Below are 25,029 nucleotides of genomic sequence, written 5' to 3'. Positions count from 1 at the left end.
GGAACGGCTTGGATCAAACTGGTGATTCCGCTGGGTGAGCACATCTTTCTGCCGCATCATCCCATACATGTGTGTGTGTGTTTGTTTCTAATACCTTGTGGGGACATTTTCCTGACATATACTACGTTGTGGGGACACACTGCTCCTGGTGGGGACCGAAGCCTGGTCCCCACAAGGGGAAACGCTGTTTTTGGGTCAGGGGTCAGATTTAGGACTATGGTGTGAATTGAGTTTTGGTTTGGTTTAGGGTTAGGTATGTAATGGATAGGGTAAGGGTAAGGTTTAGGCTGTAGAAATGAATGGAAGTCAATGGAAAGTCCCTGCAAAGATAGCTGCGCAAACGTGTGTTTGTGTGTGTTCAGCAACATAAAGGTTCAATACATAAACAATGAGTTTGACAGAATCTCTGTTTAGTTGAGAACAATCCAGTTCAGGTTTTTCACATCTTAGACTTAGTGTTTTAGATAGTTAACCAGAGATGATGACTGTTCACTTTCTTTAAAACACAATAGCTGCAATTACACTGACCATAAAATTACAGAAAATTGGAAGTACAAAAATGTATGTATAAAATAATATAAAAGCTTTCAATATAAAATATTCACCATCTGCATGAATGTGCAGGATTGTTGTGTCAAGGCGAGGCCCTGGAAATTTACTTTCACAAACGGAGCATTGCAGCCTTCACCATGATGCTCCACTCTCCACTTCATTAGAAATTGCTTAGGTTTTTTTTGTAGGTTTTTTTTCCAAATGTAATAAACGCAGAGATGGAAAAGAAAGGCAGAAAGATGGGAAAAAGGTCCAGAGGGAAAGAAGAAGACAGGAGAAAAAGAAGCACAGAGAGAACATAAGTCAACACCCTGTTAGTCTGCCTCTAGACCTGCAGAAAGAGAAAAAAAATGAAACAAAACTGAGAAACCTACAGAACCTATCTCTGACTACAATGTACCAAAACGCCGGAGCTTGCTGCTCCAATGAATGAACAAGCTGCCAACGTCTCCTCAGGTGTTGAGTGCTAGTGGCTGAAATATGAAGATATTCATAAGGGTGTTTAAATTCATCGCAGCCACACTTGTTAGTGACTTGTAACATGAACAAACATATTCAACTGTGATTTTAATTGCATTTTGTTATTTATCGGAAACACTGCTGTAGGGAGATTGTTTTTTTTTTCATTAGCAGAATAACCACAACGTTTTGTGCACATCAGTAATGGAAACATAGCCATTGACATAGCAGTTTAGCTTAGCGCTGTGTTGGGTGCTTCAAATCAGACACCAACTTCAACGCCATTATCCAGCTGAAGTTCAAAATCAATATTTTTATCACATCTGGCGCAACACGGGAAATAATAAATACAAAATAACTTTTGAGTTATGTTTTAGTTTTTTTTTGTTTTTTTTAAATGCTGCCCTCTGGTAGGACTGGGCCCTGCGTGGCACATTGTCTTGCTCATGTCAAAAATCTTCCACTGGCATCAACATATTTGCATTTCTTGATTAAACAAAGTGAACCTTAACAAGGTTTTTACCTGGTTCGACTGTAGACAAACCAGCTTCACAAGACGCCTCGGTTTTTACTAACGAGCTGTTAAATAATAATAAAAGAAATTTACATAACTGAGCAACATCTCCCAGTCTCCGTCCTTCGTTACCTAATTCGTCTCCGTCCCGTTTGATTGTGTCTTCTCTCCGTCTCGGCTCATGAAAAACAATTGTCTCTATTATTTCCTGCCTTCCCCTCTTCCTGCTGGGAACTCGCTCTGCTGGCGCTGAAGGCTGGTGAGGGATGCGAGAGCAGAAAATTAACAAACACACCAAAGCTTGTAATTGTTAAATTGCAGCAAACAGAACCCATGTGGACTGGGCCCAAATAAACTCAGAAATCAGCTAAAGCCATACCCAGAACCCCCCTCTCTCCCCTCCACCCTCTGGTTTATCTAAATTCCAATAGTATGCTCAGTAATGGGAAAAACACTGTAGAAATGCCATTTCAAATAGACCCCAATGTAATCCCCCACAGCCCACTGGGGTCCATTTAATCAATGCTACAGACATGAGCATGGAGGAGGAACAGTCTGCAAATGGAAGCGGAGTTCTGAGTCAGCTCACAGGAGATTAAAAAGTAGAGGTGGATGAATAATGGAAGAGGAGAATGGTGGGAAAATTGCAGAATGTGGCGAATCATCAATAACGCCTCCTGTGAATAATTCTGAAGGAAAAAAAAAAAAAGAAGACTTCTGCTGGGGGGGAAAAAAAGTGTCTGTGCCCGCTGAAAATGAAATTGTCTTAACTCGTTTTTGCTGTGTATTGCCTCACTTCATGGATGAGCGCTCATTATTTCACGAGTATTTGTGCCTTCGATTGCCCGCCGTCCTGAAAGGCTCCCCTCCCTCCCCCACCACCAGCCCTCCATCCTGAGAGTCCTCCACAATAACTGACAGCTTTCCACTCATTAGCCGGGTGGAAGTCGGAGGAAGTGTGCAGGCGGCGCTCGGTGGAGCTCCGCGCCCTCACCTGGAGCTCCTCGCCGGCGCTGACAGCTTCGCGGAGTCGGTGACGCCGGGAGACAAACTCAAACCAACACCAACATCATAATCAATCGGCGGCGCTCCGAACAGCGCGGTGACAGGCGTCTGCCAGAAGCCCGGCAGTGCCTTTGCCCTCCGGCAGTATCCAACAGGCGGCTTCTTCGTCTGAGCACAATCATGTAGGATTTCCTCTGCAATCAGCGAGGACTCTTTATTTTGGCCTCGTAGCAGCAGCAAACAGGAAACCCAGAAAGATTTTGACAGTTATGTAAATATATGTAAAATCATTCGAATAAATCCCTCTTGATTATTATTATTATTTTTTCTCCCCTCATTATCCGTCAGTCTCACCCCGCGCAAAGTTTACTTCCTGGTGTTTGTTGGCAGATCGTTTTTCTGCTGGAGAGCCTCGCGGATAATTAGTTTAATTGGCTGCAGGTCGGTCACGTGACTCGGTTTGTTGAGAGGGCAGACCAAACAGGCGCCAGAAGTAACGATTAGTTTATGAATAACAGCCACGGCATGAGTTCGTCACAGGGTTAGGTATTGTGGCGTGCAAATGTTTTCATAGCCACGAACCTTTTTCAGTATGAATCCTGTTATAAACATAGACTTAAGTGTATTTTCTTGGGATTAGTACTTTGAAGTATCTTCCACCAGTGGGAAATCAGGGAGTCAAGTATCATAAACACATGGAGGAAGATGTTCTGGTCGGACATCAGTATGTTTCCATCCAATTGTCAGCCAATTTTGGGGGGGAAAAGAAAATGCAAATTAGGTGTGTTTCCATCTACTGGTTTGGAGCGAATCCCCCAGGTTACTCAAGGTCATTTTATCAGGTGTTGGCTGTAAACATGATGTAGAGGTTGTAATCTAGCATGAACTTTCCCTGGGAGTTGCAATTTCCCACGATTCTCATCTCCTTTTAGGGACCCGTCTGGATTTTCTCCCATTGAAATAAATTTTTCTGGTAGAATTTCAACCAGGATAAAAAGGCGAGTAGAAGGAGAGGTTTTGAACAATGTCATTGATTTTTCTCTTTGTAGTCTTCCTGTAGTTTTAGCAATGGCAGTGGAGGAAGCGAACGAACCTGTTCAGTCTGTGTTGGCCACACTTCCAAATATTGACTAACATTAACAGCCATCTTGATCGGCTCGCCACTTCCCTCTTCGCAGTGGGAGGTGCTTGTTTACAGCTCAGGCAATTTCGGGTAAGTTTCATAGCATCGGACTGTCGCGTTACAAAAACTTAAGCAGAGTCCACACCTCCAGGAAGCAACTGTTTCTCAAGAGTCAAGGTTCCGGACCCTTTGTACGAAGTTAAACGTAGAACCACAGGGTGGTTTTGACCAGACTATCTTGGACCTCACATCTCAGAAAAAGGGGGAGAGGCTTTTAATAATGTGTTGCTGTCTGCCAAGTTGTAATTATTTCGTCACATCAACTGGCACCGACAATGTGTTTTTATGAAAAAGCTAGTCAGTCATGCGAAGCAGATATTCACCACACCGTAACTTGTTCAGCAAGTTTGTTTCCATCTCCCCTTTAACGAGTAAAAAAACACTAAAAGCTAGCATGAATTTTTAAATTTCAAAATCAAGTTAGTTATTTTGAATGTCATCAACCTTTTCTCATGCGATACTTCAAAGTGCGCCTTAAAACCATTGATGGAAACACGGTTAGTAATATAACTTTATGGGCTGCATGCAGAATCCTATACGTGGGTGGAAAGCTAACAGATCACCCTGAACACAACACGCCAGTATGAAATCTGAAGTTGGAACCGTTATGCTGTGGGAATCCTGTTCTTCAGACATTGTGGTGGCGGTTCATCTTCCAGCAGGTAAACGACGCAAACCAGACAAACAGCGGGACGGTTTAGTTCAATCTTGGATTGGCTTGGTCAAAGTCCAGACCTATGACCCAAAGTCCAGATGAAAATGAAAATCTGTGTCAACCTCACATGAAATCCAATCAAAAATACATTAAAGTTTGTGGTTGAATTAAAAGTTTGGACCTAAAGCACAGGAGGCGTAATAAAGACGGAACTGGATGGTGTGAAATTCTTGAATGAGATTTACAATCCTTCTGAAATGCATGTTGACATCTACAAGTGCAGATTAAATGTTTCCAAAGCTTCTCGTGGAACCAAGCCCATTTTGGTTTAAATTGGAAACTTTACGTACCAGATCCTCCAGGCTACAGAGGATGCAAGATGGATTTTACTGTTGAACATAGATTATATTTCAGAGCTGCATTTGATCCATTTGTAATCCTCTTTTTAAAGGTTATTTTTAAAGACATCATGAAGCAACGAGAACAAAACCCAACTTATGTTGTTGATATAAGAAATTATTTTATTTAGCAGAGAAACATTTTACTTTAACCCTCCCGACCCCATTAGGGACAAAGGGTGAACAGAAAATGGATGGATGAACATTTTACTTTAAAAATATCAGTAGTACCAACGGTCACCTGTCTCTGTCTCACCACATTCCGCTTCACCGCCGAACCCAACGAGCTTCAGTTCTGTTCATAGCGTTTCATATTCATCTCCTCCTCCCGGTTATCCAACTCCACCATCAGTCCCTGCTGAAAAAGAATAAAGATATGTTTTTCATTTGTCTTGTTTTTATATATCCAAACTGTTTTAGTTGTGTTTGTGGATGCATCTGAACCAAAGTTCTGAAAAGAAACAACATGACACCTGTCACACCTGCGAAGCGTATAGTTTCTTGAACTGTTTTGTGCAGTGCCAGTGTACTGGGAGGAAGGTGTGGCCTTCGTAACGAAGGCTCTGACATTTACCATCAGTTGTGTTAATGATGAAAGTTCAATCAAAATGAATCAGAAAATTGCCCTGCAGTAGAATTTTTGTCAACGTAGCAAAGCGTCTGCGTGGCGTACCATGACATAACGTAATGTGGAGATTGAATCCTTGCACGAACTCGCACAATTTCTGTTTTGTAACGTAGAAAAACAAAATAATACTTCGTTTGCGCTACTTTCGTCATTCTGGATATGTAGTGGTGCGGTCGATGTATCAGCAGGACAGTACCAATACACTTTTGCAGATTTACTAAGCCAAATCCTGTAGGAGTGACTCCAACTAACAGCAGGCTGACCTATTTTCTGATTGGTTCTTGACCACTTGTGGAACTCAGAGCATGAACCCACATAACACGTGTTTTTAGAGTCTCGTCTCGCAACATTGTCCGTGAAGAATAGTCAAAATATTATAATCTGATGAGGCGCACGAAGAAGTGCTTTTCAGGTTTTTTCAGTTTGATTCTTTCCACAAACTTAACAGGCTTTTCTAATTTTAACTGACTTAAAGTTTGTAGGCCTATCCAATGGGCAAATGAAGTACAGCAAAAAACTAAACTGAAGTTTCAGCATAACACAAGACGAGAGGCATTGAGTTGAATCTGATTCTCGACAGTGATGCGAGCAGCTCCACAAAAAAGACCCCTGCCGACTTCCCAGGGCCGATTTAAAACATGACAGATTGTCTTTTTATGACAGCTTGACGAAATGGTGGGAGACTTTATTCTGGGCGCAACATGATATGAACTTTACCATCGGTTTCCATCAAGCGGAGGATAAAAAAAAAGAAAAGGTCCTCAAAGCTCTGAAGGAAAATGAAATTGTGACTGCAAACTAAGTTTTACATGAGAGGAGATCAAAGGATGCCTGACAGCTTGTACACGACGGTTTATTATCGTTCTGTGCTCGAGTTTAGCTTCGGTATTTCTCTGGATTTAAAGAGGAATAGACTCATTTTAAACATGCATTCAGGGCATATTCTGTTAAGCCTGTGGCCTGAAAGAGAATCTTATAAAAAAAAGATTCCTTTGATTAACTTACAGAAAGCCCGACCCCCAACTGCGTTCTTCCCCAGCCATGGCCTCTCAGTTTGTAATTATACTAAATTATGAATCTGTAGAATGAATATGGATTTTGCCCTTTTTAAAAAAAAAAAAATAAAATCAATCATTTTATATATTTAGGTGCTGCATGGGAGGAACATATAACATGCAAAGAACTTAAGCTCCGAGGATTAGGAGCTTGCTGAATTCATGTAATATTGATTTTTTTTTTTAAATGAAAAAAGAAACAGCGGCACGTGTGTAAGATAAATCCGCGAGCGCCGCATGCGCACGAAGCTGCACGCGCACGAGTCGAACCGGTCACACTTCAAAATACACACGCAGCTTTGTGGAGATGTTCTGTTGTCCCTTTCTTGTCAACTTAACATTCCGGTCTCTCTCAGCTAGTTCTCATTCCCTCCACCCGGCTCCTCGGGGCTTTGCTCCACGCTCTGTGAAATATGTATCTCCCCCCTCCCTCCTACCTCCTCTCGCCCCCTGCTGCAGCTTAGGAACTGGTCTCTCCTCCGCTGCTGGATGGTCAGAGTCTCTGGATCGGCGTTTCTTTATTCCACCTGCCAGAGCGGCTACAGAGGCGCGCGCCAGCGCGGTCCAGCCGGCCCGCTGGTGACGTCAGTGTAGCTTTGGGGTGTAGCTTGCCTGATGATCCTGTCTGAGCTGGGGAACTTTTTTCTTCTTCTGCTGAGGTAACACCTGAACACAGAGCATGGATGAACTCCGGAATATTTCATAAGCCTTTTTTCCCCCGTTTGCTGTCTAGACACATTCATGTGTCTTTGCATGAGTTTGGCATACAGACCAACACTATTACAGCTAGCCAAAACTAGCGAAATAGCAAAACCTTAAATGTCAACTCAAATAAATAAAACGGTAATTAAATGGGGAAAAACAATGAGTAACTGGAACTATATGCGGTTAAAAAACGAAACTATATTAAAACGATACAGTTTTAATATGTGTTCTGTGTTTATGAATCTGTTTATTGGCTTTTTGAACTGATGTGAAATTGATTTTTGTTTCCCTACACTAGCAAATTAAGGCACTCCATAATCCTCCTTACTCTAGTCCCCAAAATGGCAACAGAAAAATTTGCGAGAAAACGACATCTTCTGCTGAGTGTTCAATATCCAATCAATGTATACATAATCACAATACTTGACCTTTTTGAATTCTGTTGTTACTACTATATACTAGTAGCAACAACTAGTATATAGTAGTAGTTACTAGTTACCGAATAACTAGTAACTACTACTAGTTATAATATAACTAGTGACTATGTGAGTTTTATGTTATTGTGACTTTGTGTTTGTCTAATTCAGTTAGTTTTAATAATTTTAGAGTGTGTTTGCTAGTTTTTAAAATATGAATTACATGTAAATGTTTGGTTTTCATTAGTTATGGTAAGTAGCACTAGTTACTATAGTACTGGTAACTACTACAAGTAGTATACTATAACTGAAAACTAAACTAAACAATATTTAATTAATATCCTTTTAAAAACAAGCAAACACACTAAAATGATTAAAACTGGGTTAGACAAAGTCACAACAAAATAAAACTAAATTATAATGAAAGACCCAGAATTTTTATAACCCTGGTGCAGACGGCAAGAAATTTATTGACACCCCTGGTGACAAAACAAGCAAACAAACAAAAAAAGCATAACTGAGCTGAAGAGATGAATGATGATTATGAATTCTCATTCTGTAGAGGAGGAGTTTTACAAAGTATTGACAGCAGAGGTCAGGGTTGCATTTAAAAGCCTGAGCGCCCCTGGATCAGAGACAGTTTTGGTTACCCCACTCCCACAAATTCCTTCATGCATGCCAATTACAATAGTGGTAGTTGTGCACACATAAATGTTAACGCTCTCTAGTCCTTGGCCACATAAGGACACATTTTTTCCCTTCCTCTCATTAACACTGGATCACTTCGAGACAAGAAATCTTTTGCCCACACGACGACAATAACCCAAAATGTACCTGGTCTGCACTTGGTGATGGGATGAAATCACTGGAGCACAACAAAAACAAAGGAGGCAGCATGAAGCACACACTGTGGGTTGCTGTTACATCTGACGTGTGAGGGATAAGTAGAAAATTCAGAGGAAATTACCAGCAATTAATTTAAATATGTAACATTACATGGGAACAGCATAGTCTGTCTAGCCTATACGTTTCACTACAGGCCCAGAGATAAACTGTTTAGTTGTGTTTCTCAACTTAATGAAGCCAATGAAGAAGCTTCTACCCTCATTAATGATACACTTTTTTTTAAGCACTAGCTGTTTCCATTACAAATCTTTGTCTATATTCTGCTATTGTCGGGAAAACACAATTTCTCACAGTTGCTGTTTTTTCCCATGATAAGTAATGGATGTAAACAGCTACATGACGCTAGGTTCATCAACCATCACAGGAGACATCAGTGCCTGATTTAGTGACAGGCCCCGCCTACGTGGGAGAGGCTACATAAGCGGCACTTTAGGGAAATTGTAGTCGTCTATTTTAAAGAAGAGCTATAAATTCAACGCGTTCAAATGACACACAACCTTTCATGAACTGTGTGATGTTTGTGAGCCAGAAAAAAAACAACAAAACAAAAACAAACCGTCACCCTCTTAACACTTCCTGTCGTCTTCTTCAGCATCTTCGCCTGCAGCAGGAACCGGCTGCTGATCACGTGACGACCCATGTGATGCACGGGGGGGCGGGGGGGGATCCAATATGGCTGAAAAACCACCTCATCCTCCTGAAAAAAGCTTTTTAATCAAAAATGTTTTATTTATTTTTCAAAATTTGCAGTGTTCTGTTGAGCAAATGTATTTTCATCATTTCAATTTGCATAATGCTCAATGGAAATGCAGCTACAGAAAATACTCTATGTGCTATGGTCTTTAGTTTGTGTGTGTGTGTGTCTGTGTGTGTGTCTGTGTGTGTCTGCACAGTCATCTCAAGCCCCCAGCAGATTGGTTAATAACAGACAGATGGATGTTTGAAAGCCTTTATTCCTGTAATCTATGAGGATTTTCCACTTATAGGTAGTGAAAACATGATATTCTGAGTTAGAATATAACAGACCAATAAAAAACACTATTTTTCAAAACAGAAGAAGAAAAGAGTATGTTTAATAGCTGCTAAAAAGTTTATTTTCAAAACAAACCTTTCACTGTCATCCCACTGTTGCTAATTTAGTGACTTTGTTGCTATATTTATCAGTAAGCTCCCCCTGGCCAGGGTCCCAAAGCTGTGGGATATTGGACAAAACAATAATTTTTTTTCTTAAAATGGTATTGTTCCCCACTAGGCAAAGGTTCTAAAGTTAAAAGTTTGATCCTTTTCTAAATTTATCCATTTGCGATTGTGCTCCTGCAATTCTCCATATCTCTACCACTCCTGCAAATACACCCCCCCCCCTCGTCTTTATTCAGCAATAAATCAAATGGAAGTTTATTAAGAGTGAGAAACACACGCAACAAAAGGGGTTGAGATTGGATTTATATTGGCTTTTTGAGCCATTAATTAGAAACATTCCACACGCTGTGTTTTTTTCCGAGATACCAGGGGGATTGAAAGATGAATTCAAAAGTAGATTTGTAAAAAAAAAAAAAAAAATGTCCGATTCGCCGTGGGTCTCCGAGGAGCTTCTTAGAAAACACACACAAACAAGCAATCAGCCGTCAGTGGGGGATATTAAAAAAGACTAATTAGAAAGAACTGTGCAGCAGCAGCAGACAGCGTTTAATATCACCTGGTCATGATGACTGTACTGATGACAGCTGTTTTCTTCTTCTTCTCCTCCTCCTCCTCTTTTTTTCCCCCTCTTTTCTGCTGGTTAAAAAGAGCTGTCCGTCAGTGGTTTCAGTGGCGCGGGCTGACCCCGTCCTGCTGGGAGCTGAACTGCAGTTAATTAGAACACAAAGCCTGAGAGACAAAGGAAGTTAGGGAGGTGAGGACGGCGGGGTGGGGAGGGGGAGACTGTTTGGAAGTGTGCGTCTGAAGCTTGGGGACGGGGGGGGGGGGGGACGTCACGTCACAAGCTGTTTTTTTTTTCCTTTTGGGAAGAGGTTGGACTCTGCATGTGTGTGTGTGTGTTCCTGTGTGGAGACTCAGTGGGAACAGAGGCTCACAGACAGATGAATTGGAAGTGTGAAGGGGAGCCCTGTCCCTGAGCTGAGAGCTATACTACCAGCTCACACACATACACACACACACACACGCACGCACACACACACACACACACACACACACACACACACACACACACACACACACACGCTCCTCTGGAGCCCAACAAGGGACAAAAGATCAGGGTTTGGGATCTGTTGGAAAAGGGAGCCAAAAGGGAGAGAATGTGAGACGGAGACTGCGAAAGGTCAAAGTATGACAAGAACTAATGAGGGAAGTGTCTGTCAGGGCTGAGAGGGTACCACCACTGGTAGACTGGTAAACTGGGTCCTGTTTCATAAACTGCTCAAAGACAAATATGATCCTGTCCAGGAAAGTGTGTCTGTTGGCACAGAGCTGTAGGCAGGGGCTGGTATGAGTCTCAACTGGATGATAAGTCAGAGTTAAAATACCAGAGTGTCACTGTAGACACAGTTCTAAATACAATGTCCTCCTGCTCTTAAAATAAACTCATAAAATGACATTGCAATATCTCAATAACAATAGCTCAACAGCATATAAGTATGACATTTATTTATTTTTCAATAAAAACATACTAAAATGATTAGTTTGAAATAAACATGGTTAATGTGTCGAATAGCATACTACCACTCTATGTAGGGAAAAACAATCCATTTGATCAAGTAACTGTGACCTTCAGTTATAAAAAAATTGCTATAAATAAAATACAACTTAAAAGAAATTTGACTTCATAATTTAACGCCTTAAAATTGGGCCTTTGTTTCTTTAAGAAACTCTGTCTCTGAAACTCCACCTTCAGGAAATCATCACAACATGGTTCCTCTGTTAACGTTTTTACCAGCGTTGCACTGAGAGGTAGCTCCTATAATGAGCTCAGCAGATGCACAGGTCCACCAGAACCTAAAATGCTGGGGTACTGACCGTGGAAACCCAGGTTGAACATGTGACCTTAGGAGACCATGGGTCACTGATTAGGTAGAAGATGGAGTCACTGGTTGCATGACAACAGTGACTCAACAAACTGACCCGTTCGTAAAAACAATTGGCATCTGGGTTAGCCACAAACTAAGCAGAACGCTCAACATAAGGCTCCCATGTACTCGGACGTACTGTGTGTGTTCTGTGAGCAGTGCAGACTCCGTGAACACTGTCCGTGGACAGCTGAGATTTTATAGTCAAGTGTACCGATTGCCTACATTTCCCATGACAAAATGCCTTCATTTTCCACACTCTGAGTGGATTCTAGCAAGCTTGGTGAGCAAGGTGGAGGCCTTGCCCCACTTCTTCTCCATCAGCAGCCACCGCACACCTGTTGGCATTGTACAGAGGGACAGTGTAGCCGCTGTACCTCCTTGGGGCTTTTTGCACTGACTCTCAACCTTTTGTCAATCTTTATCTGCTTGGTGTCACATACAAAACAGTTTGATGGGAACACTGTTTCCCACCAAGGAGGTTACTGTGCGACACTGAGGACGTGTATGCCGTCATAAAAATGTACCTTTCCGCGACATGTCTGGCGGACGTCCCTTTGAGTATGTGCTGACCTCCATGGAGAGACGTACATCTGAGGGTGTTGGGGGGGCCTTTAGCTTCTATGTCATCAGTTGTGACAAAAATGGAGTGGCATCAGATTTTAGCTGTTGAAGGATTTCTCTTTTGTCTTTGGCAAAAATCTATGAGCCATTTCTCCCATTAATGCTAGACTCATGCATGTGTTTTGGTTGTATTTACCCACAATGCCCTGCGTTGCAGCGCGCTTCTTGCTTTTGGAGCGGTCTCCAGTCTCCTCGTGTGCTTAGCATTCACACATGCATTGGAACCGCACCAAGAGTTCACTTCAACCAAACAAAGACGTATTTTTGTAGGACCAGAGTTCAATTTTTTGGATGGGATCAAAGTTCAATTGCACATCGAGACCAAATAAACTGGACTTTCTAGACAAATGAAATAGTTTGGATAAAGTGGGCTAGAGGTGGCATGAATGCACCTGAAGTGTCGTCCTAACAGCCGGCTGACCACCTGGCTGCAGCCTTACCAGCAGTGCACAGGTAAGGACAACTTAAAACAGCATTATCTGAGAAAAACTGTTGGGTGAGGTTAGGTAGCCTTCTTTCAGCCAGTTGACCAGCAGTGTGCAGCAACAGGTAAGAAAGGGTCATCACTGATTCACTTCACGCTTCAGCAATGGAGAAAACTCCAGTCACTTCCTCCGGAATCACTTTTAAATGATTTTTAATCTAATAAACAGTATCATATAATTTGCAGTTTAAAACTCAAATCTTGACATGGCTACCAGAAGCCCTGCTAAAAGTTTACTGGCTGCTGTAAAACGATTCAAGCCATTCCTTCTTTTTGTTATCCCTCCTAATATCCAATTACGTCCATAGCGGCGGTTCATGCTGAGACTAAGTGAAATCTGCGGGTTTTGTTTCTGTTAAATCCAGTGTGGCTGAGCTCAAATCAGATGGTTATTATGGAGTATCAGCCACCCGGGCCACTCAATAACCCGCGGGACGCGCTGTCTGTTCACGGCTCTCGCTGACATTCTCCGCCGGTATGACCGCAGTCCATTTAATGCCACCATCGATCGGCGCTGCAGCGGCGCTGCGCGCAACCTTCAGGCCGGTGTTAAGCGCAGCGGCGGCCGCCTGGCAGGTACGAGTCTGCGGGCACGCTAACAAGTCTCCTTCGCCGCCACCTCCTCTTCCTCCCACCTTAACACTCTTTTGTCCTGCACCCACTTTCCACGCGCGCACACGGCTGCGTCGAGCTCGGTTTAAAGAGCTTGGACACGAACGGAAGTTCGGGGGGGGGGGGTTCACTACAAAATAAAAGCCTTATTTTCCAATCAGTGACGTCAGACTTTGTTAAGCTACGGCATCTTTGGTTATGATGAAGTGGCTTATATCTGATCCTGGGTGGGGGAGTTTGTTTCTTCTTCTTTTGCCGCAAAGCTAGAGTTTCACAGTAAAAAAAAAAGAAACAAACTTTGAAACCATTTTTCCCATATGACGTGCTAAGTAAACCAAAAATGCCATATTTTCACCATGTCATTAATACATTTATAAATGTCACATCTCTAAATATTTAACTCACAACCTAAATATTTAGCTTGCAATATAGCAAGCTAACCTAGCTAGCCAACTAATCTAAATATTTAGTTAGGTTAGCTTGCTAGCTAAATATTTAGGTCAGCGCTAAATACCTAGTTAGGAAAATAAATATTTGCTTAGGAAATTAAACATTTAGCTCAGACCTAAACCTTTAACTTGGTATCTAAATGCTGAATTCGCAAGTTAAATATTTAGATTGTAAACAAAATAATGAGTGTTAAATATTTAGCTTGGAATTGTAACATTTAGAAAAATGAAAAACATGCTGACAGTATAGCACCACAGGCTAAATAAGTCAAAACATTTGCTGGTATTTTTTTTAAACCATTACAAACGGCACCTCGCTGTAGTCATAAGCATTATTAGGGAAAGTCTAAAGTATTTGAGGATTTTAGTTGCTTTCTGATAGTTGTGGTCTTTATAACCCCATCAAATAACAGGGGTGCACTGGGAGTTTGATGCCCAATTACAAATAAACACCAGCTACATCCATCATTTGACGTTTGTACGTACAGCACAGTCAAAGCAGTTTTTTAAAAAAGTTATATATAAATAAAATATCATTGTAGGGAAGTTTTCACACAATTTTACCTTTCCAACTGGGAAGAAAATATTTCTAAACAGCAGTTTACATTCTTTCTTTCAGCCAGCTGGCCAGCAGCATGCAGCAAAACATTTTGGATGGGGGACCTGCACAGTAAGTTTGTTTCAGATAATGCATTAATTATTATTCTTATTTTTGTTATTTGTGTGCTCTTACTTTGAAAGTCTTGAAAGGAAGCATGGGACTAATTATGTCTGCCTTGCTGCTGCCCCCCCCTCCTCCCTCCCACCTTCACCCTCTTTCGGTCTCTGTTGCCATTCCGACGCACATCCCTCGCAGAGGAGCACCATCCTGGCGGAGCTGGACAGGGAGCCGCTTCTCGGGTCCCTCTGCGCAGTGGAGGACTTCACCCGCCGGGATTCCGGTACCTCGCCCCCCCCTCTCCCTCGGGCCCCAGGAGAGCCTTCGGCGCGGAGATGCGCCCCTGGAGCGGAGCTCGCTGTCGGTAAAGTCACACAAAGAGAATGAGACTGTGAAGCGGCGCGACATTCATCACCCCGGAGGAGTAATAACGGCACCAGCCTGCATGGTTTTATATTGAGGATTTGTGCGCTTGATCGGGGCTCTGAGACACCCCGTATCCCCTCCACTCCCCTCTCTCCTCGCCCCCCCACCCCAATCCCAGCTGAAGACATGAGAAGAAAAAGCTCTGCTGCTGCTGCGGCTCTCTGCGTTTGAGTCTCCGGTCCGTCCGAGGGGCGTCCAGTCTGCACACCTTTCTCCATGTTGCAAGCGCCTGGTTTATGACAATGGATTACTTGCTTTGGGTGTGCAGCCTCGTTGTCCCTGTGGTCCTGGCTGTAGAAGGTATGTCGTTTGATTTTTTTTTTTTTGTGGAAATATCTGCTTTTTTTGTTGTTTGTTTGTTTGCTGCGTATAAACAATAGACTGTTTGGTTTCTGACAACATAACAGGAAAAATTCAATAAAAAAAAAAAAAAAGAAAAGAAAGAGAGGCACTGTAAGAACTGAACCAGAGCAGTCCACTCCATGTCTTCAGTTTACCTGATGTTTATTGTCTCAGTGGGAGAAACTGGACCCGCTTTTGTTTTCCTTAATTAGACCCACTAACAGCCCAGTTGGTGGGCTAGGGGTTATTCCGTGATGACACCCCGCCCCCGGTGTTTCCGATGCGGCTTTTGGGACTTGTCCCTGTTGCTATTGTCCTTGTTGTCACACCCGCCAGCGGAGCGAGGATGCCCCACCTGCCCCGCCTATCCTCCCCACAGCTGAGGAGGTTCGGTTTCCCTCCACGGAAGGCAGCGAGGAGAGGTGGTGGTGGTGGAGGTGGAGGTGGGGGCGTCACCGTGAGGACGCAGATGATGGGCTCCGGAGGAGGTTTGCGCGCGCGCTGCTCTGTAGCCGACCGACCTGCGTCGGGCCGGTGGCCCCCTAAGCACGCGCGCGCGCGCCCCGCCGGATCAATTCCGCACATGTGTAACATATTAGATGACAAGTGTGTATTAAAGGTCAACGGCTTAACAAGTGCGCTGCGGGCCCTCTCCATCAACAAGGGAGGGAGGGGAGCGTTGCCCCCCTCCGGGGAGAAGCCCACCCTCGCCCGCTTCTCCTCGCTTCACCTCACCTCACTCCCCCTTCTCCTCCCCCCATCCAATCTGCCTCTGCTGGACCGTGGCCAGCTTGATCCCTCATCAGTTCTGGTGTCAGCGAGTAAATCAATGCAGCGGCGGCAGCACTGAGAGTCCCAGTGGGCTCCCCACACAGAGACGATCAGCACCACCAACTCCACACCCACTCTCCTCCCCAGGCCAGAGCCCGTTACTCAAAGCTCAGGGGTTAACTAATGTTTGTCCTCTGAGGATAAACATGAAGGGCAGATCATCAGATGGGTTTAAATGAGCTGGAAGACAGGCAGGCACAGCCAATTTTTTTCTTCTTTTTCTCCTGCAGGTTGCTGTTGGCATGAATGTGGCATCCTGTTTTTCTTTTTGTTTTGTTTTTTATTGCTAGAGTTTGTACAAAAGCTGGGAGTTTGAAGGGGAGAGATTATCAGGGGCTCCACCAAGGAGCGAGAGACACAAAACAACAGCAAAACAAAACACACACACGCACACACACACACACACACACACACGCCCACACACACACACACACACACACACACACACACACACACACACACACACACACACACACACACACACACACACACACACACACAAAAACAAAAGGCGATTGGAAAATACAGTTTTATATTCTTGTAACTTTGCAGCTAAAAGCTAAAAAAAAAAACAATGCAATCTATTGGATTTTGAAATATAAACAAAGCAATTATTGATGATCTGGTTCAAAAAGCATTTAAAATCACTTTTGGTGTATAGTTAAAGTCTATCACAAGGTAAGTCGTTTTCATCACCTAATGTTTGTTTTGCTGATAAACCAATGGTGGGTGATATGGACTTTTTCACAATATTTTCTTGTACCACTGCAATAAAAGTGACAATAAAATCCTTTTTTTCTGGCTGCGACTGCATCACACAGCAATCATAGCCACCCAAAAACAAACACTGCTCTTGAAAAACGTTCCCATTTGTAACATCATCACCTTCCTAAAATAATAGACCAAGTCATTTCGTGCCAAAAATAACTTTTCTTTTTGTTGCCTAGAACATCTTTTGGGAAGAAAGAGGTGGATTTATTTATGTATTTATTTATTTTTTGTCGTTGCAAAAAATGACTTGGGTCGTTGTTTCAGGAAGGTAACAATATTCCTCGTTAGGACACCAGTCACATAAGGAAGTGTGATTGGAATCATGCAGTAACTACATTTAATCATAGTTTCAAATGTATCGATGCTTATTGAAGCTGTCATTGAACAAACAGTGGAGAAAAAACGGTAAAACTAACAATATGAACAGCTTTGTGGGGGTTTTCAACATCGTTCATCAGAATTTATTGTGACAACCATAAATCAAAAATTCTTATTGCGATAAGAAATGTGTCACGATAAATGATAAACGACACGATGAATGACAAATGAGTCATTTGAGTGGGGCTCATAATGCAAACTTTGTACAGACACACATGTTTCTAACCTGTATGAAATAATTTCACGTTAATTGCTCATGAGGGCCCCCTGTAGGCGTGTTCCCGCCTGCGCCAGGGGCCTCTGCCTTGGGCTGGTTCTGCTTCCTGTTTGCAGTTAGCTACATTGGTGCCTCACCTCCTGTTTGCACCACCAGACTGCAGTAAAGGCCTCAGCGTCTTTGACATTTTTATGTTATAATTCTCTCATTTACAGTCAGCGTTTACTGTCCTCTCATTTTAAAAGCTAATAAACCAGATGGATGAGCTCTCGGAAAGAGACTTTATAAAGCAATCTGAAGGATCTACGTGTGTCTGTGTGTTTTGGCCGTTTTTTGTTTTCCCTCCCCCCCCCATACCAGCAGGGGTGATCGTTCGGATTCTTCTGCTCTCTCCGTACGTCTTCATATCGAGTCAAGCCGTTATTTGCTGACCTGTAAAAGCAGATTCGAGCGGCCGCAGAGAAAGACTGAACTAGGTCAGCTCGACTTGTTCAAAGAGCTTCTCCTCAAGCATCAAGCTGAGGATCAGTATCAACTCTCACCGCTGTGGTTCACTCCAGAGATACGCATTCCAGAGCAAATCAAGCTCGTAGGCAGGAGCCTGTATGACGTTCTCAGTGTGATAATCTTGGTAAAAAAAAATACAATATTTTGACAACATCCTGGTATTTATTAAAAAAAAACAAAAACAAAAAAATAATAAGTTATCTAATTTCTTTGACCTAAAACACAAAAGTTACAATTAATCCTAATCTTGCTTTACTTAAAATTGCATCTATATTTTGTTAGTTTGATTGGAACACCAGGCTTGTCACGGAAACAAATTTTACTGGACGATAAATTGTCCCAGAAGTTATTGCGATAAACGATAATTTTGTTGTTTTAACATCATTTTACACTGGAACTGGAAGATATTTAAAGTATCCAAAATAAATAAACAGAACAACAAATAAAAGGAACTATGAAGTCTCTGTAAGCAAAATTGTCCTTTTTTTTAAAAAAAAGTGACTAGTTGAGACCAAAGCACCAGACTGAAGACTTTTGTCATCTTGTTTTTGGTAGAGACAGAGAGAGAAAAGTGAAAAAATGATAAATTATATAAATTATTTAGCTCGTTTTAATTCATCATGCAATTAATTGATTTATTGCGACAGGCCTGTGTAATAACTTGCATTTTGTTGCTCAAAATATAACTTTTAGTGTTCTGCTCTTTATAGTGAAAGTCAAAAGTATAATAAGTGTATATTAGCATGTTAATTAGTTGAAGTGTCCAGTCAGACAAACAGTGACTGTTTATAGCACTGATGGTTTGTACTCTCTATTTTCACAACTGAAAATAATTTCCAAACCAGTCCTTCTTGCAAAGTGTGGCAATGTAGAGGCGACGTCGCTACCTCTACCTTCGTTCCCTAAGAAACGTACACGACAGTCATTTGCAAAATTGGTGCATGTGGAATTTCAAGTTTGTACGCGTAGAAGTTCCCGCAGGCCAGTGACGCAACTCAAGAAAGTTGCGTCACTAGCCTGCTGTCGCGTCTCGTGTGCTGGGTTCACCCCGAGTGGCAGAAACGTTTTGTCTTTTGCTGTCGTTCATTGCTACTCCATGTTTCGAGCCCATTAGGATCGGAATGCAGTAGCGGCCTTTCAGCCATCTCAACAGCAGTGTGCAGCAAAAGCTGGAAGAGGGGCAGATCTGCCCTACAGTAGCAGTTTCCCCACAGACAATTACAAAAAGAAAACAACTTGTACATCAATTGCACCCAGTTCAATGTGCCAGCTATAAACCTAGCTTAATCCATCTTAACTGTCACTGCTACTGGTGTTTAAAAATCCCTAAGTAAAATAAGCGAACAATGCTTAGCCTGTAGAGGGAGGGGAGGCAAGTAAAGGCTTCAAACACACTGAGAGAAACCCTGTATAGGTTTCAAGCATTCTGCATTTAGAGGTGAGTGAAGCTTCTGGAATTAGGAACATTGATATTGAGCAATTGTAGCTAATGGTAATTATCCCAGTTGCATTGATTCTAGAGCATATATCTTGTTCACATGGCCTGTCTGGTGATCAAGTTTTTTGCGCTACAGTGCTAAATGTGTAGGGATGTGATGTGAGGGAGTTATCTTCCAACATCTCGTCTCTCAATTGACTACCAACTGTCTTCTATTGAAATTAAACGCTGTAGTCGGCAGTGTGATTGGGGCAGCAGTAAGAGGGGTGGCTTGGAGTTTGAGCAACAAGAAATGTGTTCAAAAAAACAGAATTTGTCTTTCCTGTAAGCGAGAGAAAACATTACAGCCCTTTTTTTGAGGCAGTGTGCAAAAAACAGGTGGGGGAAGGGCAGATACTGTGCAACTTTATGCTGAATAGTTAGAAAAAAGAAAAAAAAAACTAAAGTTCTTTCCCTGTCATCTCATTAAAGGACATTATAAAAAACCTTAACCCAACACACCCCGACACGCCTACAAATGCCTAAAAGCTGGATTTATTTTACCCCTTCATTGACTGTTGATCGTCACTGATCAATGGTGATTATGCTTTTTTTTTTTTTCCCCCCGTGAATATTTCATGTGTTTGCTGGCTGGCTCCAAGTGTCAGTGCGATACAAGGGATGCCTCCCCTTTCATCATACCCCCCCCAACCCTCCTCTCTCACAAAGTGAATAAAACATCAGCATGCATGAGCTCCCCAAGCACTTGGAGAATACAGAGTTGTGTGGCATTTTGGCTCCAGCAGGCGATCAGAAAAAAAGAAGAAAAAAAAAAAAACAGCATTAAATGCCACTAGTGGTGATGCTCTAAAGTTCCCACTACTGCATTGTTTTCTTACCCCAGGGGGTGAATGACTCCACCTCTGCTGCAGCTTTATGAGTGAGGTGGAGAGCAGTGAGGTGGTGGTGGTGGTGGGGGGGGGGGGGGGGGGGGCAGAAATCTGGATTTGAGTTGTAGCAGTTCTGCCTATCTCAGGGGTGTTGTAAATTTACCAGGAAAGGGGGGAGAACTGTGGAACAAATGGGATCTTTCTCAACCTTAACTGGTCTCTGGGAATTAGCGAGTCGACACGCATTGGAGAGGAGAGTTACTGGCTGACGGAAACCCTTTTTTATGCTGCCATTTCAGTGTTTTACGGCGGCACATGAGCCGGGAGTCGGCTCTAAGCTCGAGGATAGGCATCATTATCCTCTCTCGTGTTGGCTGCGAGGTTTTAACGGCTTTTATGATTCTGGAGCTCTGCGAAAAAAGGGCCTCGTTCGGCACGTTTTCCTAAACGCCGTCAAATAAGTGCCGCATAAGATGAAAGGACATTACATGGATAAATAGGGATGTGTTGAATAAATAAATGCACCTTGGAGAAAATAAGTGTGGAGAAATGATTTTGTAGCTGCAAACATTAAGAATCCCCTTTGATGTACGACAAAAATCAGGTCAACACGAATTAGCTCAACAATAGCTGATAGTTTAGAACTATAGGGCAAAGCATATTTTTAGGCACAGTACCAGATTATATTGTTCATTATAACAATAATACTAACAGTAATATTATTGACAGCTGTGTTAAATGGGCAGTATTTATTCTCCAGACACGTTGGGCCAATTTACAGCACAATCAAGTAACCATGTTGTCTTCAGTTGTTTGATGTTCACTATGACTTAAAAGAAATTGTACTGTGTAGTTTAACGCCTTGAAATTGGGCCTCTGTCTCTTTAAAAGCTCCTGCTCTTCCAGAAACTCCGCCTTCAGGAAGTCAACACAACATGGCTCCTCTATTAAAACTTTAACAAAGTTTATGCCAGCGTTCCACCGAAGCGTAATGAACTCAGCAGATGCGCAGTTTCAACAGATGTTTGCTAATTAGGGCTGGCTAGTCGGAAGGAGTTGAATGGGGGGAATTGCAGTGGGGGAACTTCTGTGTGGCAGAAGCTTGAAAGCTGCAGCTCTGAGGAGGAGCTGCGTCTTGAAGGCGGGGCTAAGTCCAACCAGGCGTTTTGCACAGCTGAATGGTTGCCATGGAGATTAATTGATTTCTCAAACATGCATGACAGGATCAGAGTAACACTCCATGAGTTTTTAATGAGGGAATAACATTACATGGTGTAAAGCTCCAAAATATCTATTTTACATAATACTATTTGTGGTTACACTGATGCCTATTTTGGCCTATTAGCCAAAATACTGTGGAAAGGAGAAAGACAGCAAACTACTAAATAACCTAAAAGTGGAAATGTTTCAAAAATAGTAGTATATTTTTTATGTTATTGCAATAAGGATACCTCACTAGCAGTAGATATGTCCTTTAGCATCTTCACTTTGAGGAAACTGAGGCTAGCTTGGAAGCTAATGCCTAGCTAATGGCTATTCAGTTTGAAACCAACAGACAATGGCAAAATGACGCGTTTTAGAAAATGATTTATCTGGCACTGGAGGTCTTTACTAATCAGCAATTTGACAGGAAGGGTTTGTAGGAAAAAGGGGGAAACATGAGAACTTCGTAGGACTTTGTAGGATTCGTAAACCAACAGAGACTCTGAGCGCCGAGCAAACCTCTACTTTACTGTGTCATAGTGCATCGTACAAAAGCATTTATACATATGCTCATATAACTGGCTGGTATATATGGCCAGAGTAACATGTCTTTAAAATGAACTGTCGACTACACTGTAAATAACTCTAATAGAAATGTGAGGGCGATTTGTAGGTTTATAAAATAGCGTTTGCTTTAGTACTTGTTGTTTTCAGGTGGCAGCGGCTTTCGTCTCCGTCCTGATTCTGACTCAGAGTTTGCTCAGAATCTAATGACTGTTTCATTAAATTAAAGCCATTAAAATCAGCTGCAGGCAGGATATTTACTGATAAAAACCTCTTCCAGGCTACATCAGCAGTCTCTTTACTGTCTGCTGTGACTTACTCTTTTGGGGTTGTTTAGAAACTGTTTGTACCGTTTTCTTTTCTCTTTCTACTCATTTTCATATACAGGTTTTTAAAAAAAATTTTTTTATCATCAGCATGACCTGAAATGCTGGTTTAATTTATTCAGGGGACAAACAATCCAAACCAACCTGATGCTATGTGAAAAAGTAATTGACCCCTAAACCTAAAAAATTGGTTGCTAAACCCTTGAAAGCAATAATTGCCATCAAGCATTCGTGATAACCGACGTTGTGTCTTTAACACTGATGAAGAGGAGTTTTGGCCCATTCATCTTTGCAGAATTGTTTTAATTGAGTCACACTGAACAGTTTTTAATCATCAATGACCTGCTTGAGGTCAAACCTCTACGCCCTAATCGGATCTTTGATTAAACCACTCCAAAACTTCAACTTGTTTTGCTTTTGGACCATTCAAAAGCAAATGGTCCAGTTTGCTTTTGAATCCAGCTTCATCTAGCAGCTATAGATGAAGCTGGATGAAGGTGGATGGTGCTTCAAATGACCACCCAGCTTAGGGCCCTGCAAAAAGTCATCCTAAAATGGCAAGCTTCAGTCCTGAACTTGAAACACTGAATGCTCTTTACATTCGTGTTTGAATTGCCTGTTTTGAAGCAAAGACTTGTTGTCAAGATATGCCTAGTTTGGTGTTTTGCTATTGGAAACAAGAAGAATTTGTGCTAAATGAGCACTAGCAAAAGTTTAGCAGTTGAATTACTTTATTGTACAAAATTTCATATACAACTATTCTGAGATTTCTTAAATTTGCTGATAGATGATGAGTGCTATTCTGAATATATTTCATTTAACTGTTTCCGTCCATCGCTGCCATGTTTTTTAATGACTTATCAAGTGAACAAGCTTATTCCTGTGTGACTTTAATTTCCTATTTAAGGGAAATACCGCAACATCGACAAAAGATTTGCACACATTTGTACCGACATTTTCACACCTTGGCATCAAGTAAGTCTTTTCAGCAAGTCTAGCTCAGACAGATCGTGCTCCAGCCTTTGTTTTGTCCCATTTTAACTCGGCGTCCCATTTTTCCTGAATTCACCTAACTTTTTTTTTTTTTGCTAGCAGTGAAGCTTTAACCCACAACAGCCGCGCGGGCTTGACGTTGCCTCTGTTCACACGGGGTCTTAAACCCAGCTTTTACAGAGGCAGCGGCGTCAGGCCTGCAGCCTCTGTGTGCGCCTCGAAACGAAGTCCGCTTAAAGCAGCAGCAGCAGGAGCAGCAGCAGCTCAGACCTTTGGTTTGCTGAGGGTGACTGATTCTGCCTCCATTGCCTCAGGGCACCTGGGAGAGATAAGGCAACGGGTGGGGGCCGACGCTCCAGATCGCCCGCTTGAGGGGTGGGGGGGCAAGTCGGCTCCCGTTCGGGAGCGGCCGCTCGCCTGGTGCGCCGCAGAGGCCCGAGTGTGGCCAAGCAGAGACAACAGGCGCTGATTTCGCTGATTAGTTCCTCCTCCCTGGCTCAAGCCGTGCTAATCAGTAAAACAACCTTGTTCACAGGCATTTATTTGGGTTTAACAACTGAGGTTATTAGCTGCTGTCGTTCATTCCCTTCTGCAGACAAGCATGAAGGAACGAAAAAGGCTTTTAAAGCGGAGCAACGGCACTTAATGTAAATTTAGGTTTGCTTTGTGCATAAATATTACTTATTAATCATCCTGCTGAGGAAAAAAAGGGGAATTTCTGTTAACAACAATAGTAGGGTATGCTTAGTCTTTTGAAATGAGGATTTTTTTTTGTTTTACTCTTCCAGCATATTCCAGAGGCCATTATGTTCAAAGAAAAATACAGCTCGACTTTAAATCGCACCCTTAATATATAATTCATACCCCTCAACATTATCTGCAATTACAGCTGACATAAGGTTATGTTATTATCGACTATTTTGTGTTTCATCTTTACTGGTGGTTAGTAGCAATAATAGTAGTGTTATTCATTAAGTAGTATGCCGTTTTCCTTAGGAAAAAAAAAAAAGGTTTTCAGTTCATGTCCTTATAGAAATATGAGGCAAACATCTTCATGCTGACTGTGTGACCCGGCGATTATTGATGGTGGCTGAGGCATCACAAGGCATTAATTAGTCATATGAGTGACATGAGCTGTTCAGAGTGGGGAACAGTGGGGATTCAGCGATACACAGCGCAGTAAATCATCATGAGTCATTAGAATCAGCTGAGATTTATCTCCTTCCCCGGCGCGCCGGTCCCCGCGAGGAGCCGTTTGCCGAGGAATACCTTCACATTTTCTCAACTGTCTGTTTGCTTTTCATTTTAACACCGCCAGAGCGTTTAATCTCATTGTTTTACCAACGTGGAATATAATATGCTGAAGGGGACGTGATTCGGAAACGGGGGACGATGCAGCCGGTTTTACGTGTGCTATACGGGCAGAGCTAACGTGCTTGGTGTCGGTTTAACGTAAAATCTCAAGAAAATGTGTGCAGAAGTAGAAAAAAACTAAACATGGCATAATAGCACTACTATTAACCACCACTAAATGTGGTACTTTGACTATAAGTAACCTACTAAGCAATGATGTTGGATGACAAAGCCTGATTTAAGATTCCACTTTACTTCATTCCTTAGCTGTTCTGTTTGGGTTTTTAGTAGCAATGCACAATGTATCGACACTAACATCAGTATCGGCCGATATTAGTAATTTTTCAACATATCAGTATCTGTCTGATAAATAAAACTGTGCCTATATGAACAACTGATATTTGTTTTTATCTTGCCGCAATGGTAGTGAAATATATCGGTAA

General features: G+C 42.3%; 1 protein-coding gene across 1 annotated transcript in view; it reads left to right on the top strand.

Moving 5' to 3' along the window:
* Positions 1-14,524: 14,524 nt before the first annotated feature.
* The window catches only part of LOC102226142 (ephrin type-B receptor 3-like), a 67,135-nt gene continuing 56,630 nt past the window's right edge, over positions 14,525-25,029 (top strand). The window contains exon 1 of the mRNA XM_014470017.2: positions 14,525-15,094. Coding sequence (XP_014325503.1) covers positions 15,031-15,094 — 64 coding nt within the window. The 5' untranslated portion in view covers positions 14,525-15,030. The remainder of the gene's footprint in view (positions 15,095-25,029) is intronic.

The sequence above is a fragment of the Xiphophorus maculatus genome, chromosome 6, assembly GCF_002775205.1.
Source record: "Xiphophorus maculatus strain JP 163 A chromosome 6, X_maculatus-5.0-male, whole genome shotgun sequence".
Taxonomy (NCBI): domain Eukaryota; kingdom Metazoa; phylum Chordata; class Actinopteri; order Cyprinodontiformes; family Poeciliidae; genus Xiphophorus; species Xiphophorus maculatus.
This window is presented reverse-complemented; position numbering and strand designations above follow the sequence as displayed.